The sequence below is a fragment of the Centrocercus urophasianus genome, unplaced genomic scaffold (assembly GCF_019232065.1).
Source record: "Centrocercus urophasianus isolate 14NV4802_14NV808 unplaced genomic scaffold, USGS_Curo_1.0 seq_25, whole genome shotgun sequence".
Classification (NCBI taxonomy): domain Eukaryota; kingdom Metazoa; phylum Chordata; class Aves; order Galliformes; family Phasianidae; genus Centrocercus; species Centrocercus urophasianus.
In genome coordinates, this window is record NW_024884811.1 from 13704236 (window position 1) to 13725071 (window position 20836).

The 20836-nt window shown below is 39.6% G+C and overlaps 1 protein-coding gene across 1 annotated transcript in view; it reads left to right on the top strand.

Moving 5' to 3' along the window:
- Positions 1–6994: 6994 nt before the first annotated feature.
- OXCT1 (3-oxoacid CoA-transferase 1) overlaps positions 6995–20836 on the top strand; it is an 86197-nt gene continuing 72355 nt past the window's right edge. The window contains exons 1-3 of the mRNA XM_042825698.1: positions 6995–7177; positions 10255–10363; positions 11722–11812. Coding sequence (XP_042681632.1) covers positions 7100–7177; positions 10255–10363; positions 11722–11812 — 278 coding nt within the window. The 5' untranslated portion in view covers positions 6995–7099. The remainder of the gene's footprint in view (positions 7178–10254; positions 10364–11721; positions 11813–20836) is intronic.

Genomic DNA, 20836 nt, shown 5'->3' on the forward strand with positions numbered 1-20836 from the left:
GTATTGTTGCAGTCGATCTTAGATGTTGGAATTCCAACTCTGCTAGCTGAAGGTGTATACATTTTGCTTACATAAATAGTTGAGAGAAACTGATTTTATGGGAGTGCATTGTATGCATAGAATATTTGGTCCTTTGCATGTCTTTCATCCCTGTATTTGAAAAAAATAGTTCTACTCTTTAAAATAAGTGAAAATATTTTGCATTATGCACAGAAACTATTATGTGTATTTATAGTATGTGAGCTTCATGACTTTCCTGTATCTAATATCTGTAAGAAAGATGGTCAGTATCGTGGTATCACTTTTCAAATGCCTCTCTGAATAACAGAGAGACATACTCTTCCTCATTAGAATTACTGAAGAAGGAGTGGAAAACTGGAATTCAATCCGAACAGTGCTAAGAAAATAGTTACCAGAGCTTTCCTTCATCCTTGTGGAATTAAATTCTGTGAAAATGATTTCTTGAGTTCAGCGTCACAGTGTCACAATGTCATGTAAACTATTAAGGAAGCATTAAATTAAGTCGGTCGACTTAATAAGGCTATGTGTTCATTCTAAAATACATTTAAGTCAGCATATTTGATATTTATGATGCCAAATGTGAAATTGGGTACTTTGTTCAACAGATGCAAAATATATTAATTCTGGAGATTCATGTGAACCCTAGGTGGCTGTGTTTTTGTTTCTCCAAACTTGCATGATTGTTTTCTGTTTTACTTGCTTCTAGTATGTTCATATTTCAGATAGTGTTTTGATGAAATAAAAACAATCTTCATTGTTATAACAAGGTCATCTGCATGTGGGCAACATGGTACCTGCTTGGCATTTATGCATGTTCAGAAAATATAAGATGATTTAGCAGTGATTACTGGTTATTAGAAAGTGGCATGTGCTGAACTTTGAGGTTGGAACTGCTTTATGACTATGAAGAGGAAAGGAACCTGGGGGTGTTGGTTGATGCTTGGCTGAACATGAGCCAACAATATGTCCAGGTGGTCAAGAAGGCCAACGGCATCCTGGCCTGCATTAGAAATAGTGTGGCCAGCAGGAGCAGGGAGGTGATCATCCCCCTCTACTCAGCACTGGTGAGGCTGCACCTCAAGTACTGTGTTCAGTTTTGGGCCCCTCACTACAGGAAAGATATTGAGGCCCTGGAACGTGTCCAGAGAAGGGCAATGAAGCTGAACTCTTATGAGGAGCGGCCGAAGGAGCTGGGATTGTTCAGTGTGGAGAAGAGGAGGCTCAGGGGAGACCTCACTGCACTCTGCAACTTCCTGAAGGAAGGTTGTGATGAGGAGGGGTTTGGCCTCTTCTCCTACGCAACAAACAGGACCCGGGGAAATGGCCACAAGTTGTATCAGAGGAGGTTTAGGTTAGACATAAAGAAGAACTTTTTCTCTCAGAGTGGTCAGGCACTGGAATGGCTGCCCAGGGAGGTGGTGGAGTCGCCGTCCCTGGCAGTGTTCAAGAGGCATCTGGATGACGTGCTGCATGACATGGTTTAGTGCTTGTGGTGGCATGGTAATGGGAGGGTGGTTAGACTAGACGATCTTGTAGTTCCTTTCCAACCTTGTGATTCTGTGATTCTGTGATTCTACGATTTTTCTAAAATCATCTTCCTGGAAACAGGGTATATTAGAGCCTGACATAGCAATGCTGCTAGAGAGTTTAAGTACCTTTTAAACAGCAAATGTAAAGTGTACAATAATCTACAATGCAGTGAAGCAGTTTATTGGCAACAGGCAAGGAAACCTGAATTTTTCTATTTTATGGTTAATGGTCAAAGAACTTTGTGTACTGTGAACAGCTTTGTCACTCTTTTGCCTGGCACATGTAATTTATGGGTTCCTGTAAGTGTTGGTTTGGGAGAACTTGCTTATAGTAAACATCACCTCAGTCTCCAAATGTTACAGATTACTGTGTTTGTAATTTAGTATATTATTTCATAGTTGACTTTTACCTAAGACAGAAATAATGACATTTGATCAGAAAAAGACCTTACCTGCACGTTCCTAGAACTTAATTGCATTAATTTCAGAGTTGCAAAATGGTTTGATGCATGAAGTTGGATTGTTTATCTGGCTGAATACTGCCTTTTTTTTTTTTTGTGTGTGTGTGTGTGCTGACTGAGTACCAACCTGATATGGGTGGCTATAATCTGCATGGCAACCTAGACAATTTTCCCCCGGTTTGAAACAGTAAGTTCTTGAGACTGTAATGTGTAACTTACCTTAGAGAACTTTCACCTAACTTGTAGTAAGGTTTTTTTTACATCATACAGAGTTTTTTGTTCTTAATTTCCTTGGATCAAAGCAAATTAATTCTACTAAGGGGATTTTGTATTAATCTGTGTGGCAGTATAATAGCTGAGAGTTGAGCAAATTAGTTGGCAGTTTAGGGAATCTGGGAATTTGGGAATATGAGAATCTGAGACACTTTCACCATTAGTAATTAGTTTTAGTGCAGTCCATGAGGTCACTGTGGTTACTTAAATATCTCTGTACTAAATTTGCTGCAGATGTAGCTCCTAATTGAGGCCTGCTAGTTTTAAGTGAGGATGTCCGTGGTATCTGGAGGAATGTAAATGTCAAACTGTGTGCCCTGTTTGAGAGTTCAGTGGGATGTAACAGGGCATCTGTACAGTGCTCAATCTATTCTGGGATTTAACTGGGCATGTTTCATGGTACTGATGATCGTAAATGACTGCATTTGCTAAAGCTGCACAAAGCTCCCAAAACAGAGTGGTGACTTCCTGTGAACTGTTAGAATATGTTTTCAAACTGGCCCCTGGAAAAAAAAATAAAAATTCTGTATCTCTAAAGAGCTGTTTGGAGCTGGTGAAATTGTGAACAAAAGGTCCAAGAGCTTCACAATAAAAAGATGTATGTTCATTAATGCAGGGAACTCAGTTGCGATGTAGGCTTAACAGCCATCTAGCACAAATGTGCACATTTGTAGAGCCAGATAAAAATGTTGTGTTTTACCAAAATCAAGAGAGCTAAAGGAAATCTTCAAATTCTGAGACTAACCAGTACTTCTAAAGATTGGATACATTAATATTTCTTTTTAAATCACCTTGTAACGAATATAATAAAAAAATCAGATTTTGTCCTGTATCTTATGGGATAGGGAATCTATAGGGAATCTATAGGGAACCTGCTTTGGCAGGGGGGTTGGACTCAATGATCTCTGAAGGTCCCTTCCAACCCCTACAATTCTGTGATTCTGTGATTCTGTGAAATCTTAGCTGCGTAAGTAATTCTTCTGCTCATTTGATTGAAACTGAAAAATGAAACGTGAAACAAAATGACTGTTGCGTTCTCCTAATGTACATGTAGGCTTCAGATCCTGCTTCCAGTTGAGAATACTGACCCAGTATTGATGGACTGGCCACTGCAGAAGGAAGTTCTGAACTCAAGACAGTTTTTTCTCCAGCAGCTGAATTGAGCAAAGCAATTCAGATGAGAATTGATTGGCACCCAATTTTCCCAGTGCAGGGAACTGTCTCCCTACAAACTGGATGATCAAATACATGGGTTTGTATTGCATGTGTGGATCTGCATGCCAGACTCTTGTCACCAAGAACTAAGCACCACACCCATGAAATGGATGGCAAAGTCCAAGTTTCACCTGTAACTCATTTCCTCCTTGAAACTGGTAGACAAGGCTCATGCTTTTCTTCATTTCCAGCTCCAATATCTGTCTTATAGTCTCATTGTGCAGCACTAGCTACAGTGAGTTATGGGATGTATGATTTGTTTACTGCATGCAATTTCTGCAGAAGTGGCTCTTTGTTACCACAGTAATGTTTTATATTTCTTTCTGTCAGTTACATTTCAAATACAAGGACAAAGATTTCTTCACTAGTAGTTTTTTAAAGACTGCCCGGAGCCTGCTTTAAAGTAATTGTGTTTGCTGATGAGGTTTGTTTGAACATACCCGTGTAATGTTACATTGCAGAATCTAGAAAAGCCTGTTACAGCAGTGCTAACCAACATGAACTGACATGCAGTGTGACAGATGCTCAGGATTCCTGTTTCCAGTTTGTTTCTGCAGCCCCTTGTGTTATTTTTATCTTTAATCTTCAACAAGGGTAGATTGTAAAATAACCTCATTCTTGCAAAAGAAATCCTGACAAAAAGTAAGAGATTAGTAACATTTACTGAATTAGAATTTGAACCAGCTTCCAATTTACTAACGTACATCACCTCCACAGATGATGTCTGCAAATATCTGCTGAATGGGCTTTTTTTTTTTCTTCCTTCTCATTCCTCCAGTAAAGGAAAGATAAATCACTTTTCTCTTTTCCAGAGCTAGTAGGTATGCTATCTGTCACAGCTGAAGGTTATTACACTTAACTAATTCAGACAGTATGGATAACAGTTACTAAATATGTGTTATTATAACATGAATAGAGGTGCCAAGGATCATGTTGAATAAATTACTTTTGTGATCTTTTTTTTTAAATTAAAAATTTCCTAATCGAACTATTGTATAACTTTATAAATACCCTGGTTTTGAATGGAGTCTAGTATCTACAGTAGTCAGAAAGTTTGAAGTTTTCTGTTTTTAAGACTACCCAACATTGTAGCATGGAGCTGTGTCAGAGGAGGGTCCGGTCGGGGATTGAGAAAATATTCTTCGCCACAGTGTGTTTGGCCACTGGAACAGACTCCCCTAGGCAGTGCTCATGGCCCCAGGCTGCTGTAGTTCAAGGAGCATTTGGATAGTGCTGCTAGTCATAGGGTTTGGATTTTGGATGGTCTTGTGTGGGGTTGGGAGATGGACTCGATCTTTGTGAGTCCCTTCCAAATTGAGATATTCTGTGATCCTATGACATGATGCATGATGTAGACACTCTACTGTTCTGTATCAGAAAGTATGGCATCTTGCCTAAACTATGAGTGTTATAATAGAAAATGGAGTAAATGGAGTAGTATGAAACAAACAAAGCCAACAGATCATGGGGTTTTTTTTGTTTGTTTGTTTGTTTTCCCATTTAGGTGGGGTTCTACTAAGTTTCTCAATTTAATAAAAATATTTATTAGCTTTCCATGGGCTGCTGTAGAAGTTATTCAGGGATAAATTACTGCTCTTGCGAAACAGCTGTTGATTCTTTTTCATTATGTAGCTTCAGGATCCCTTCATACTCTAATGTCCATTTTTATATCCTAGGCTCAAGAGAAATTGTTACCAAAGTCAGTTGCCAGGACTCCTCAAACTGATCAATAATTTTTTCTTCAGAAATCTTGATGCTGTGATTCTGACACTTGCTTTAATTTTTGTAAATCACTAGAATGTGGCTTTTTTGTTTTCCAGTTGAATTTTGCCCTTGGTATTTACATTATGTATGAACTTTCATTTGCCAACTCCATGCTGATTTTTAATGTTAGTTTTCACTAAATCTGAAAATACCCATTTTTCTTTGCTAAGAACGTTTTTTCTTTGTAGTAACTTCCTTTCACTTGAACTTTGGGAATAACTTGAACATTTATGTTCACGTGGTTAACTGAGGTGTTCAGTCATTCATGCAAGTGGTAGCCCTTCTGTCTTCCTCTAGGTAAATATATGTCCTGTAAATGCTCTGAGAGAATCTTAGTACTGCACAGGATCTTGCAATTTTTTCTTATTATCTAGGTCAGCTATAAGTAAATGTTACAAAATTTGTTTAGAAATGAAGTTGTTCATCTCAGTTCTGGTTTTTCCTTATGTACAGACAAATAAAACAGTTTGCCTGTTTGCCAACATTACTGACATAGAGCCAAACAGGGATACTTCACTGCTGCCTGTGAGGTTCGTGTGTTAGCTGAATTGTAGCTGTATTGGCATTGCTGCAAGGAGGGACCAGACTGACCAAATGAGATGGATGTGCACAAACAATTCTGAGGGAGACCAGAAGCATTCTCAGGAGCTCGGCTTCTTTGTTGTAAATTAACCTGACAAAAGCTGAATACAGCAAGGCTGGTTAGTTGTGCTGCAGATGAGAACAGCAATGCAGGGAATGTAACTTAATGCAATGTCTACTCTGGGGGGTTTTCTCTTTTCCTGCATTTATAGTGCTTCTTGCATTTTCCTGTGAATCTTTGTTCCATTTGACAGCTTATTATATGAACTGTTCACTTAGGGCTATTTATAGAAGGTGTAAATAATGGTGAAGGCATGCCTTGAATTTTCCTGCCAGCAGATACAGGAGTGCTGGCACTAAAACGTTCACATCATGTGACTGCTTAAACAAGTATACATCTATTCCAGTAACATTTTCCACCCAAAGGCACCATCTAGCTGCCTGGGAGAGCCCACGTGCTGCCTGGGACTGGCTAACCTTGAGGGCTCTGAGTCTGGAACTTAACCATTGAAAGCCCACATCTCTAAGTTTAATGCTCGTGGTTTCAATTGTTGATCAGGAGTTGACAGGACAGAATGTTAGGCGGTTAGATCTTCTCTGGATGTGCAAGAAAGACGGATCTGCGAATAAACTTAGCACACATCTGAAATCCTGAAAGAAAACTTAACAAGGATACATTTGTCGGAGCGAGTTGTCTTGCTGTTCAGTAGGGCGCCACCAGCAAAGCAGAGAACACACACATCACCACTGATGATCTGTAACGTTAATTAGTACTCCACGTCGGTCGATGCACGTTTGCCATCAGTCAGAGCGTTTTTAAGAGCCGAACTGCTAGCCGTGTTCTTTCTTCTGCGTGCGGGGCGCGGGCTCGGGGACACTGGGCAGGGCCGTGACGCTGCTCGCTGCCGCCGAGGGCCAAGCCCTAGGGGACGCCCCAATTCCGGGGGCTGCCCCGGCCGCCCGAGCGGGCACTCGCCGCCGATAGGATCGCTCGCCGCGTCCGGTCGCCCGCCGCCGGCTCCCGCAGGCCTCGGCCCCCCGCCGCGCCACCGCCCCTCCGCCAGCCCCGCCTCGGGCGCAGCCGACGTCAGTGGGCGTCGGTGCCGAGCCCCTCGCCCTCCTTCGGCACACGTGACCCCGAGCCGCAGTCCTCAGCGTGCTTGGATCTTCCGCCTGCCGCTGGACGGCCGCCACCTCCTGCTCGCCTCTGCCCGCAGCCCCTCCGTTCCTTCTCTGGGAGTCGCGCATCCGAAGATGGCGGCGTACAAATTCCTGCTGTCGCCTCTCGGCCGCCGCATCCTCCTTCCCGCCGCGCGGGCACGGGGCGCCGAGGTAAAGCGCGACGAAGCGGTCTCGTCCCGCGGCGGGGCTGCCGTGACCTTGGCGGGATCCCCGCGGCGAGGCGAGAGGCCGGGGACCGCCCTGCCGCCAACGCCTCCAGGGGCGGTCTCGCCCGTGCGCGTTAGCGAAGGGATGCTTTTCACTGGTTTTTAATTATATATATTTTCGCCATTAATAGGACGCTTCCGGCCCTAGGGAGCCGGACGGGCAGCAGCACTGGTAGCGAGATGCGGGGCGGTGACCGTGGGCCGGGCTGCGGGTTCGGTTCTCTTGCTATCCGGCCGCAGGACGAGGCTTTGCGTACCGGCGCTCCCTGCCCGGGCGGCACTCCGCACGCGCTGCCAGGCGCAGGTGTCGGACCGCGGCCCTGCGCTGCCTAGCGGCTCGCCCCGCTGTCCGCGAAGAAGGTTGCGCCAAACCTCGCCGCTCTGGTGCTTTCCAGCCTATGTGGAGCCAGAGCTAATTAATTTCTTCCCCAGGAGGCTGTACTCATGGCTTTTCTTAGTGCTTCAGTTGAAAAACTGAACGGAAAAACAAATTTGTTTGCTTTCGAGTGCTCGTAGTTGCCTCACATCATGTCTTCATAAGCAAATGATCATCATTTTAGTCTTCATTATGCTAAATTATACTTCTGCTTTTCTGTGAATTTTGCCTTTTTCTTTCTGCCTGTCTTGCTGTTTTCTGCAAAGCTTCTTTCCAGTCCAGTTGACCATTCTGGTTGACTCCTCTATTCCCAGTTGTCCTCATTTTGGCTTGGGTAGAGTTTTCCATAGTGTCTGGCTGACATGGCTGTGTTGGACTTTGGGGTGTGATCAACTGTATTCTCACGCTATGTGTTAGTACTTTTTGAGTGGTGCTTTTACAGAGCCAAAGATGTTTCAGCTTATCATGCTGCCCTGTCAGCCAGGGGCTGGGAGGGGACAGAACCAGGACAGCTGACCCAAACTGGCAGAAGTGATGTGCCACTTTGTGTGGTGTTATGCTGAACAATAGAGCTGGGGGGTTGGCTGGGAGCTTCTGATGCTCAGAGACTGGCTAAGCATTGGTGAACACCTGTGTTGTGCATCACTCACCTTAGGTATTCTTTTTTATTATTCCTCCCTCCCCTACTTCCTGATCTATTAAACTATCTGTCTCAACCCACTGGTTTTACTTTGCTTACCACCATCTCTCCACCATCCCACTGCAAAGGATAGTGCCCTGCCTGCTGAGTTAAACCAGAACTCTACTATGCATCTTGGGAACCTGGGCTGCCAGAGTTGCAGCCCTGTACAGAGGCTTCAGCTTCTTCCTCCAGTGCAGTCACAGACTGTTGCCAATGGTACAGAGAATGAGGAAGGGGCTGAGAAAAACATACTTAGTGTAGTAGCGTGGGAATTCTCACTGGAGACCCACAGCCTGTTAGCATGCTGGATACATGTGCTGTTCCTTTGTTCTCTGCTGTTATGAACATTTACCACGTGGTTGCTTAAGAACGTTCTTATCCATATGAGTTGAGCATGGTTATGCAGCAGTACCCAGCCTCCCTTCAGCCCACTTGCTCTGTTCATCTGCCATTCTGTGCCTGCCTGCAGACTTGTTGTACTGAAATACCTGGTGCTGCTAGCCCTGCTTCTTTTGTCATGCTCTTGCCAAATGGGGCCAGGAGGTGTGTGCTTTGCAGTCTGACTGCAGTTCTGAAAAAATATTTCTGAAAGAAATAGCTGTGGTACAGCAGAGAATAGTCTCTTTCTCAGTACTACAGTTCCCACTTAGAAATATTTTTCTGAGTTCATCAAAGTGGGTGACTATTAATGTTCCCAATGGGAAGGAAATAAGCATTCGTTCAGAAGGCTTTTCTTAATATGCAGTCTAAACCCTTCTAGCCTTAATTTTATGAGGGAAGCAGTTTGTGTAATCTTGAAACTGAGCCAAAAATTACTACCCTGGTTGTAAATGAATCTTAAGACAACTCTGTAGAGAAGAATTATGCCTTAAATTGTGTTTTAAATTGTGTGTAGATTAACTTGTTTGTTATTTACTTGCTCATTCTTCTTTCTCTAAGTTTTCCCACTTACACTGTAAAAGTAGGAGAGGAAACACCAATAGCTAGTATACTAATTTCCATATACTCTCAATTTTTTGAGATTGTGGTGACTTAATCAATTGCAACTGAAGCACTGGCTCTGTGCAGTATTTATCCATGATGATAATAGTGGAAAATAATAAAAGAAAAAAAAAAAGAAAAGAGAACGAAAGGATTTAGGATCACTGCAATCTAAGAATACAATAGAGAAATTGTGATGATTTTGGTATAGCAGCTGTGCCACAAAGTACACATTTCACATGTACCCTCCCTTTTTCATGTATTTGTATCAGTCTCCATGATTCTAGGTTGTTCTCTATCACTAAGACAACTTGAGACTGCATTAGGAGGCTGGGGAAGGATCATGTCATCAAAGGACATCTGGTTACTACAGTGCTGTTCTGCTCTGTAGTTGTTCTTTGGCCTCTCTGTTCTGAATTTGTACTGATGTTGGCTCTCTACTTGTGTGTCTCCTATACTCAGTGAGTTGTGTACCTTTGAATCTACAGTAGTAATATATGAATGAGAGCAGTCTTTTGGTGGCTGTAACTCATGTGTAGGAGCATAAAGATGGAACACGGAGTAATAGCCTAAAACTTCTCCACTGGAAGTTCCATACTGACGTGCTGAAGAATGTCTTTATGGTAAGGGCAACGAAACACTGGAATGGGTTGCCAGGGAGGTCGTGGAGTCTTCTTTTATGGTAATTTTCAAGACCCATTTGGATGCCTACCTGTGTGACCTATTGTAAGGAGCCTGGTTTAGCCAGGAGTTGGACTCAATAACCTCTTGAGGTCGCTTTCAACCCCTGTGATTCTGTAATTTGTGAATGTGCTTACAGTAAGTAAAACTTTTTCAGCAGTTGTGGATAAAATTCCAGAATTTTAAATCTCTTTGAATATTGTCCACTTGATGCAGGATTAGTTAGCCAGGGGCATGGTTATAATTACAGAACTGGTATGTATTTCTTTTTATTCATTCACTTCTTTTACTATTGTTCCAGGCTTTTGGATGCTATTTTTCTACCAGCTGTCATCGCAACACCAAATTTTATACTGATCCTGTTGAAGCTGTAAAAGATATACCCAATGGGGCAACTATACTTGTTGGTGGTAAATACTTCAATTCTTTATGAGCACAAGCTCTTATTCTATAGATGAGATACATTTGTTTTGATTCTTCTAATGTTAACTAATTTGATAATGTGTATACTTGTTTGGGTACTTTAAACAAATAATTTTCAACTCTGCTAATCGAGGGGCAGACCTTATCAGTAAGCATATCCCCATTTCTTAGGTGAGGGAAAAGAAAAACCTTAAATTTTTTTTGTCGGTAATAAAGCATTAGACTTTAATTGGGTCAGTTTGAACACTGAAAGTAAACTCAGTCTTTTGGATTAGCATTATTATTTCAAACAGAAGAAATGAATTTTGATTAGGCTATGATTATGGTAGTGTTCTCTATCTGTACCTGCCTTTTCACTGGCTCTCTGTGACCTTGAACAAATCACCTAAGCTGTTTATGGCTGTGGGAAGTGAAAGCACTACTTATCTACATTATTCTGAATGTGTGATTTTTCCAGAAGAGTTAAGGAATTGTGTCACATCAGCTTTCAATGTGACTAGAGCTTTTGAATTTTCACAATTTCTTGTTTAAGCTACCCAAAGACTATCTCTTTATTTAGCTTGATGTAACTGATTTTTAGTACTGGGGAAGAGTAATGAACATAATGTTTAAAACATGGGAAACATCATTGTAGTAATGCAGAATTACAAATAGGAAGAGGATTTGGGGCTTTTTTTTGTTGCTGTTTATGGGAATAAATGAAAATCTGAGATCCAGTTGCAAACAAAATGCTAATAATCATAGCATCAGAGCCTGGCCTAGGACATACCAAATGTACCATTGTCTTTCATTTTAGGTGTATGAGGTTTTTGCATAATGAGTCGGGGTATAAGGTACCTCAGCCTGGGTGGAGATCTGGATTATCTTGCTTCCAGTTTACAGGAACTTAGTTAAGGTTCCCAGATTTTTATCACCTAATTATAGGTTACACTGCATGGGAGAAATCTTTGCTCCTTCTGTTTGAAACTGTTCTGTGCAGTGAGGATTTGAAGGTTAGTTGCGCAGAAATAGGAGGGCTAATGAGTGTAAAGGCACAGTGAGCAGTTAAGACCTGCATCAGGAGAGACGCGATCTTGGAGCTCTGCTTCAAAGGCCACTTGCAAATGAGCAGACATCTGATGGTAAACTGCTTTCATCCAGACTGGAAGCATCTAGTTGACTGGGAGATTTCAGTACTGGGGTGCAGCTCTTTCCAGAAGTATTCTTTTTTTTTTTTTTAATCAGCTAATGTGATTTTTTTATGTTCAGAAGATAGTTTTTAATCCACCAGCACACATTCTCACTTCAGTTTAAGCTGTTTTTTCAAACACTTGCTTCGTTTTCAATTTTCTTTCATTTGGCATAGGTTTTGGACTGTGTGGGATTCCTGAAAATCTCATTGGGGGTTTACTGAAGACTGGAGTAAAGGGTATTACAGCAGTCAGTAACAATGCAGGGTAGGTATACATGTGTCTGTGGCTTAATAAGTACAGCCTGAATGTTCTGTTCTTGTGAGAATGCTGATATGCGTGGAAAAAGTATTACTTCTCATTGTAAGCATTTTCATGTTCATGGATGTGCTGTTTTTGGATCTGTTACTTTTGGAGTGGGCCAAGAATACAGTTCTCTATGTATATACAAATTTGTCAGGGAAGAATTGTAAATGCTGTAGAACACAGGCATTATGTATATTTCTCTGTATTTAACTTGTTGATTTAAACTGAAAAATATCAGTAGTTTGTATGGCTTTAAGGTAGGAAGTTTTCTTGACTGCACTTCAGTGCTTTCTGACAACATTTTATTGTAGATATGCTACTTTAAAAAGAAAAGAAAAAACTTTGCAGCAACAGTGGAGAATATGATGGAGAACCTCTTTGCAGTACCTTGAATTTATTCATTATTTCAAATGTTTACCCGTGAAGAAATTCATGTGAAATTGCCAGTGAATCCTGATGTCACATAGAAAAATAAATACAGCCACTTCTGTTGAAGCACATTATTACTGAAATGAAATTAAATAAAAATACTGACATACAGAATATAGTGACATATTTGAAATTGGTCTGCTTGGTAAGATTAGTAATCGTCTCCTTGCATCGTGTTGTTCACCAGCATCTGCAGGAGGCCCCAAATTTGGTTCAGTGACTTACCCTATTAAATGTCACCTACAGCAACAGAATAATTCTGATGTTATTTGGTTTGTTGTAGATTTGAGTAGTGTGGACTGATGTCTCCTAGTAGCATTGCACATTCTTTAGCAATAGTTTTCATTGAGGCGCTCATTCTCACCTCTTGCCTTGTGAAATATGAAAATTTACACTGCTGGATAAACTGGAGTTACACAGTGCTGACAATAAGGAAGCCAGTTGGAAGAATTCTTGTGTTTTGTTTTTTTTTTTTCTTTTCTTTTTAAAGATGCCTATTTTCAGTGAACAGTAATTCCTGTGTTATTACACTTTACTTTTGATTCATGCATTTGAGATGAAATCATAATGAGGATTTTAAAGGATGAGGGAACTGTTTTTTTTGTTTGTTTGTTTGTTTTTTTCTGTGCTTTTGTCAAATGAGGTGTATGAGTGTGTGAGGCAGAAAGAGGGTATAAAGAACTTGATTATCTGTGTGAAACAAAAATAGATGTCAAACCCTGCTTCCTCAATTCCACCAGCCTTGATAAAAAAGTGAATTAGGTTGGAGTGTATTCTGGTCTGTTTTGTTTTTAATCAGACTGGTGTTAACATGACTTAAAACTGGAATATCTTACAAAATATGCAGCTATAGCAGTTAATAACGAAAAACAACAACAAAAGAAGCTGCTTTAAAAGTTATTATCCTTTCTTATGTAAACCGTCACAACAAGGGCACTCCAAAAATTTGGCTGTGGTCTTATGTACTACCCTTCCAAGTGAACATTTAATAATTAGCGAGATCAACTTCTGACTTCTGTTAGCTAATGTTATTGAAACTGTTGCCTGGATAATAAGTTAATACCAATGCCTAGATTAAAATTAGTAATAACAGTATAGGGAAAAGTGTTGAAAAATGTTATTTTGTAAGTTTCCATATAATAAATAATGTATTTGATCAAAGGCAATGTTTTTCCTCAATCAAAAGATACAACCTTACTAATTTTGGAACGTTCTTTCGAGCGATCTTGACAATTCTGGAGTATTTGAGTTTGTACATCAAATCAAAACCTAAGTATGTCACATTGAAGCTGCATTACAAAATGTCATATGTTTAATAGAAGGTCACTTAGTTACAGTCTGACTCCTAGATAAAAGTACGTGAAATCCTTATGCTTAGTTCTGTTAGGGTTCTTATTATTATTCTCTCCTGTTTGAATACTTTGGCCACCTTACAAATAAACTACCTATTTTATTTTTATATTTATTCTTATAGAAAGATAGCTGTGGCTTTTTTCTTTTTATTATTATTTTAGACTTTGCTCCAATGTATATGTATGTTGTTTCTATACGCATGAAAAACAGACATCTGAAGGTGAAGTTCACTATGCATTAACCTTTATATTTTTTTTTCATTGCTTCCTACTTGGCATTGCTTGTTGACGGATAATAAATATAGTTTTTATTAGCACATAGACTCAAGCCCCACAGTCTCCTGGATGTTAAAAATGGGAGAGTTGGAAATTGTTAGTATTATGAGAGGAAAAACCAGTGACACAGATGAGATCAGTCACTCTTGCTAACACTGATTTCAGAATGATATACATAGTTGTGAATTGTATGGGTGAGTGAATGCTTTTGGGGGGCAGACAGAGGTTTAAATGTGAAGAGAAGCAATGTAGGATACAACAGAGCAGCTGACATTTTGTGTTGTATTCTCTCTCTCTCAGTATGTATGTAGTTGGTGATTGTGTAGGCTGGAATTAATTTGGCTTGAAAGAGTTTCCCTGAGAAATCTTGTGTCTCTGTGGCTGGAGACCTGACTACAAAAAGCTTGGTTGTTGCTGTGAAAGTATTGCTTAATTCTTTTTGCTTGGAATTAGTTCACTGAAATCTGATCAGCTCCTTAGAGAAGAGTGTGATGGTCTGTGCCTTCTTTTAGGCATAGTTGGCATTCAAGTCTGTCTCCAGTACAAGCCTCCACACCATCAGATTTTAAAAGTGCTTTACACCTGCATCCTTCTGTTTTGTACAGATGCTAGTGCCTGTTACCTTCAGGGGCTGCTGGAGCAGCAGTAGTGCTGGGCTTTACTAGTAGGAGATAGCATATGTGAAAGCATATCCTCTTGCAGTGGAGAGGAGGAGGAAGGTTCAGCCAAGTTTAGAAATACTTGGCAGTGTATGGAAACAGCTAAGAAGGGAGTGGTATGTGCACAAGATCTTACATTACTGTGCAATGCTGAAGTAAAATAAGGAGGAGAGGATGTCTCCAAGACCTTCCTAAATTCATCTTTGTTGCTGGCAGATAAAGCCTTTTTTTTTTTTTGGCCTGTGAAAGACTTGCCAAGGATGAGATGTACAGTGATGTATGAAGCACTTTTGTGCACCTTAGTTAGAAACTTGATACTGCTTAACATACTGCCTGCTGCTGTGCAGTGCATTAGTGTATGAACTCTGCACTAGCCAGTGAAATGGTGCATTTAAGAATAGTTACTCTTTTGCCAAGCCAAACAAGGCAAAGTGTTTGAAAGGGAAGCAGTACAAATATCCAGTATCTCTGCTATTTACACAGCTTGCTGCAAGGGAAGCTGGAACTTGTGAACTGGAGAGATAGTGAAAGATACTATGGTGGGTAGGTGTACTTTAATAATACATACTCTCACACCTTTCTTATAACTTGCTTCAACATTGTTATTCATATTTTAAATTTTCCTTTATGATATATGATTATGTCCTTTAATTTAGAGGATTCTGTCTCAGTAAATTTCTAGAATCCATTTCATTTCGTCTTTGCTTTGTTGCAGTTAAAATTTGATTAAATACACTCAGTACATCCTTGTTTTAAAATCTGATTCAGTAAATTCCCAGCACAGTCATGATTAACACATAATACCTTCTTGCACGTCTGCTTTGTGTCTGCCTTAAGGGTTCGTAAGATGTCTTATGTACTGACTTCAGTAGACTTGAGTGTTTCAGACCAGTTTTTGCCATGGCTACCATAGTGCAGTCTTTCAGGATCTGTGTTACAACAGCAACAACAAAAAAAAACATTCTTGTTGGTAACAGAGACAAATATTTTAAAGGACAGTTTAATAAATTAGTTTCAAATTATTGTTTTAAATTAACTGTAGTTACAAAACAGTCAACTAATTTTGGGTATAATCTAATTCTGATATCAACACTTGGACTCTCTCTGTCCCATCTCAATATACTGAGTTTGTGTTATGAAAAAAATGAAGTCCATTACTTGCACTGGCTGTATATGCGGTCTGACTTGCATACTTCCCTCTGGATTTTGTCTGGTTTTGGGATTTACGTATGCATTATTTTTGAACATCGGGGTTTTACTTACAATAAAAAGTAGAGAAGTCGCAGCTAGTATATCTTAATTTGTAATCATTTGAGTGATCATTTTAAAGACTGGCAATATGCTGTCAGATTATCACAAATACTAGCTGTCTGCTTAGAAGGCATTACCAACCTTTTGTATCTTGTGCTCGTTTTGTAAAAGTTGTTTTTGACATTTCAGTGTTATGCTTTAGTAAGGAGAAAATAGCTTTGTGTTAAACATTTAGTCCCATGCCTCAATTCACTAAGTTACACAGATCCGTTGAATCTAAGGCCTGATTTTGGTAATGGACAGTTGTGGAGTCCCCAGAAAAGGAGGTACTCAGTGTCAGTTTTTTGATGCATAGTTTAGATAGTGACTTTACATCATCACTTGGTACCCCATATTGTAAAGCATGAATGGTATTTTTCTGTTCTTAGCAATTTTTTTTCCTGTATTTAAGACAGGACTAATAATACAGAATGTTAGGACTCATCTCAGTTGTCAATAATTGCTCTGAATTGAATGTATCTCTTAAAACTAAAATATCTGCTAACTTTGCCACAGCCTTCCTAACTGCTCTTGTGTATGTAATCCCCGTGTCCTAATTTGTTCCGTGTAAGTTAATACATCTGTTCCTTCCTTTTAAATTTTAAAAAATAAAAACAACCACAAAACAAACAGAGCCCTCCAGTACAAGTTTTGCTCCAAATTCACAGAACATTGAGAACATTTCCACGTAGTGTATCAACAGGGTGTCAAGGCATGAAAATGATGATCACTTGTTTTGGAGATAAAAATATAACTGAAAAAGTCTATTGGAGAGCATGAAAAAAAGCTGGTATGTACACAGAAATATAGTCAAGATGATACTTAGAATATCTTATGCTGCATGTGTCATTTCTTTATGTACATTAAAAAAAATAAACATCCAAAATTAAACATACTTTCAAAAGTGAACTGTGTGGTAACCAATGACTCTCCCTCTGCTTATGACATGTTGTCAAAGTAATGGGAAAGGTCTGTAAGACATTCCTTGGGTTAGGTTGAGTATTTGGGACAATTTTCTTCCCACCCATAAACTTACATTCTTCATAAATATTCTAATCAGATGCTTTATTACAGCTGTTAGATTGTTCACCTGGTATGAACTTTAAATCTCTCTTGATCTGAGCAGGTCATCTTGCTAATTTTAGTTTGGAAGTTATTTAGGGTTTTAGCAAGGCAGACTGCCCAAAAGTACTAAACTTTGCAATGGAAATATTGAGAAATATCAGTTCAGTAGATTACTTGTTGGTTCTAGTTACAAACAAGAAAAAATAGGTGAAGGACTTGGCACAGTTGAAAAAACGTGTCAGCTGGGTTTCTAGGAAAGACAAAACAGAAGTTGACTGAAGTTTCAGCCAGGAGGCTTTTGAAGTATGATGCATGTGTGGTGAAATCCAAATATTCAACAGATGAAGTCTATTCTTTTTAACTTAATGGTGAAGGAAAAATTAGATAAGTATTAAAAGTTCTTAATTGAGTGGGTTTTTTTTTGTTGTTGTTGTTTTGTTATGATGCAGTATCTAACTTCATAACACAAGGAGATGAGGAGACAGCTAATTTAAGTTCAGAATGTACAGTACTTGTCTTCCTTAGAAATTATCTGTCTTCACAATTTCTTGATGGACTTGGCGTCGATGTCTGCACTAGTCATTCTTACATCAGTGATATGCTGGTTGTTTTTGTTTGTTTGCTTGGGTTTCTGTTGTGGGTAGGGGGGGTGCTTTTGAGGAGGATGACAGTTGAAGAATACTACTGAAGTCATTGGAGTAGGGAAGACAGTTTCCATAAGAAGGCTTTAGTGGTGGAGGGAGAAGTGTGCAGTGCAAATACTGTGGACAAAGAGCAGAGGAGTTTTAATGCTCAGTCTTGCAGGCAGTTCTTCAGGCCATAGACTAGCTACTAGCCATAGACTCCTTTTTCTTCCGCCATTAGGAAGGGTTGTTCCAGCTGAAAGTGGTTCACTGCATCGTTTCTTTGTCATTTGCCAGGGTTTCTGGGGGCTGTGATCTCCTACCATGCTTTCTGTCCTACCTCTTACTGACTCAGCACACAGAAGCTCCAGTGCTTCTCTCTTCCTGCTGCTAAGTTGCCCCCTCTGGCAGAGCTTCTGCCTCTCTTTTCTGCCTTCATTAACCACTTTTCATTAGGACAGGTGGATAAATATCCTGGGGAAAAGGCTGATTGTAGTTTTCCTCTCATTGCTCATCTTCCCCTCATTCCCTATGTAATTTTTTGGGAGTCCAAGGTAGAAAGAAAAACAGAAACAGATCCTGCAAAGGATCACATTCTCATAACGTCATGATTACACGTCATGATATTTTTTTTTGTGCGTGGGGGAGGGAGGGAGAGAATCAGAAGTTTGTCTGATTTCTTCAGTAATGTATTTTTTCACATTGTTCAAGTTTTATGCCAATGTTAGGGTGGCCCTGTGAGCCTACAACAATAAGGCTGCATTTCTAAGAAGTGTCAAACATGTGGTTAGTGGTCCGTCTCTTTTAGCTGGGTTGTCTATCTAGACTTGCTCTGAAAGTGTGAACATAGCATGAGACAGAATTGTATGCAACTTCTAGCAGGCTCTATTGAAAACTGAAAAGCTGAAGTTACAAAGTAAAAGAATCAAGATGAAGCCTCTTTTAAGTGGTCAGAAATGGAAGAAATTGTGTTACCAGACTGTTGAAGGAGGAAAGTCAGGTGTGTCAACACATCAGCTCTTCTTACACCCATGTCTTTTGATACAATATAACCCAAATATATATGCTGACCTTTTCTGACCAGTGACTTCTAGCCTTGGTGTGATCTCTTCAAAGTATCTACCTCAGATCCTGGAGAATCTTTGGACAGCAAGTATGTAGAAAGACTTGTTTTTAAGAGACATGGAAAAAAGTAATAGTGCTGATTGATGCTCCTCACTAGTATTTTGAAGTGTTCCCAGTACGGAAACTGGCTATTTATATGTAGACATCTACTTTTCTTGGACACTATAGACATATATACAAATGCAGGGAGGAGTGTGCACTTACCTTTATTTACTCAAAGGGAGTATGTCATTTGCCAAAGTAGTTTGACATCCCAAGTCTTAGTTTTGTGTTTCTCTTTTCATGATCGATTTCTACTCTATTAGTCTATGTGGGGCTTCTTGGTGTGTGAAGCGTGGAAACTTGATATAGTCATCTTCCCTGTGATGCTGCATAATGTATTTTGCTTGAGAGTCAAAAGCCATAAAGGTCTGAGAACTGCCAAATACCTTAAAGTTATTTGGAGTGCAACATTGGCATGTAGTTTTGACTGCTTGTAGGTATACTTGAAATTTGTGGGCTATGTCCAGCTGGGAGTCTTCTTTGGTTAATTTTTTAATTAAAAGGGCTGACAGTAGTTTTTGACAGGAAGATTTCACTGATCTGGGAGAAATAAAACAATAGAAAGTAGTGTGTTGCTAAACAAGAGACACTTGATAGCTATTCCATTTTCTGGTCACTATTAGTAGAATGGAGACCATGAACTTGGATTACTTACATTCTTGATGGGTGCCATTTTAGATCTCTTATTCTGTTTTTGTTCCATGTATTCTGTAGATTCAGATTTCATCCTTATAGAGTAGGAATCTTCTAGAAATCTTGGCAGTTCTGAGAATAAACCATTCTGTATAGCACTAATATGCACTTTCCTTCTGATGGCATGCATGAAAGCTTCCTCTTCAGGGCAACACATTTTTTATTATGCCCACCTTTGTTTCATTTTTTTTGAGTGATTGAATTTAGATTCATATATACAGGATGTACTCTTTCCATTTACTCAGTGAAGGATATTTTCCTATTATTTGATAGGGGGGACATAACCTGCAAGGCATATATTTAGTTATAACGTTTTCAGCGCAAAGCTGTAAAGTTCAAAGAAACTTTTGGGCCCTAAAAAAAACGACCAAGAAAGCAACACAATATGGAAAAGGAAAGCTAACAATCACTATTAAGAAAAAAGAAAAAAAAAAATGGAAAGCAACCTTAGATTGTAATAAACTTCTCTAAATCAGTAGTTGTTTTTTAATTTTATTCCAGGATAGAGATGTCTGGTTAAGGACGAAGTGTGGAGAGAATAGAAATGACAGCAGCTTTCAGACACTTGCATGAAATGTTATTTTCTTTGGATATTCAGAAAGGAAGAAAAAAATACAGGAAACGTAAGTCAGAATGAAATGTTCAAAATGAAGCTTTGGAGGGAAATGAAAGAAAAACTAATGTGAATGAAAGATGGAAGAGTTAATTCAGATAGGCAGCTGAATGCAAATTGAGTCCTTAGAAAAGATGGATATCATAATATTTATTTTCAGAAACTGACACACAAAATAAATGTATAAGTAAAAACGATTGAGTTTTGCAGTGCTGCTTTGAAGATGAAATTCCCCTGGTAATGGAATTAATTTTGTATTTGGAAAATAAGGCTGCATGGCCTATGTGCTTTCTTGACTGATCCTGAATGCAATTTTTTTTTTTTTTTAAATGGACCTCCTTTGATGTATGGAAGAAAGATTGACTTAAGAAATGAGAAAAAGCTTTGGATGAGTGTGAGAACTTTTATCCTACTCTATTTAATTTCTTATAGACATCTTTGTTGCTGCAGAGTTCTCACTGAGAGGGAACTTTCCTGCAGCGGATGAGAGAATCAAGTGTATTTCCATGGGACCAGGCATGAAGACCTGCAAAATCCTGCTGAACATAATATGCTACAGTAGCTGCTGCTTCAACTGTGGAAGCAAGCAGTTTAAATCTAGGTGAAAAGAGGCAGAAATTTCTTCGGTAATTACAACTGTCTGTTGCCATCCCTTTCTCATGGGTATGTGCAGTCAGAATGTGCTCTGCATGCAGAAGTCTCATGTCTGCCTGTTTTGGTTAAATAGCTTGCAAGTTTTGAAATGCTAAGAGCAGTGTAAACTTTGTGAATGGTGCATAGGAAACTATGGTTTATGGACAGTTTAAAATACTGCTTAA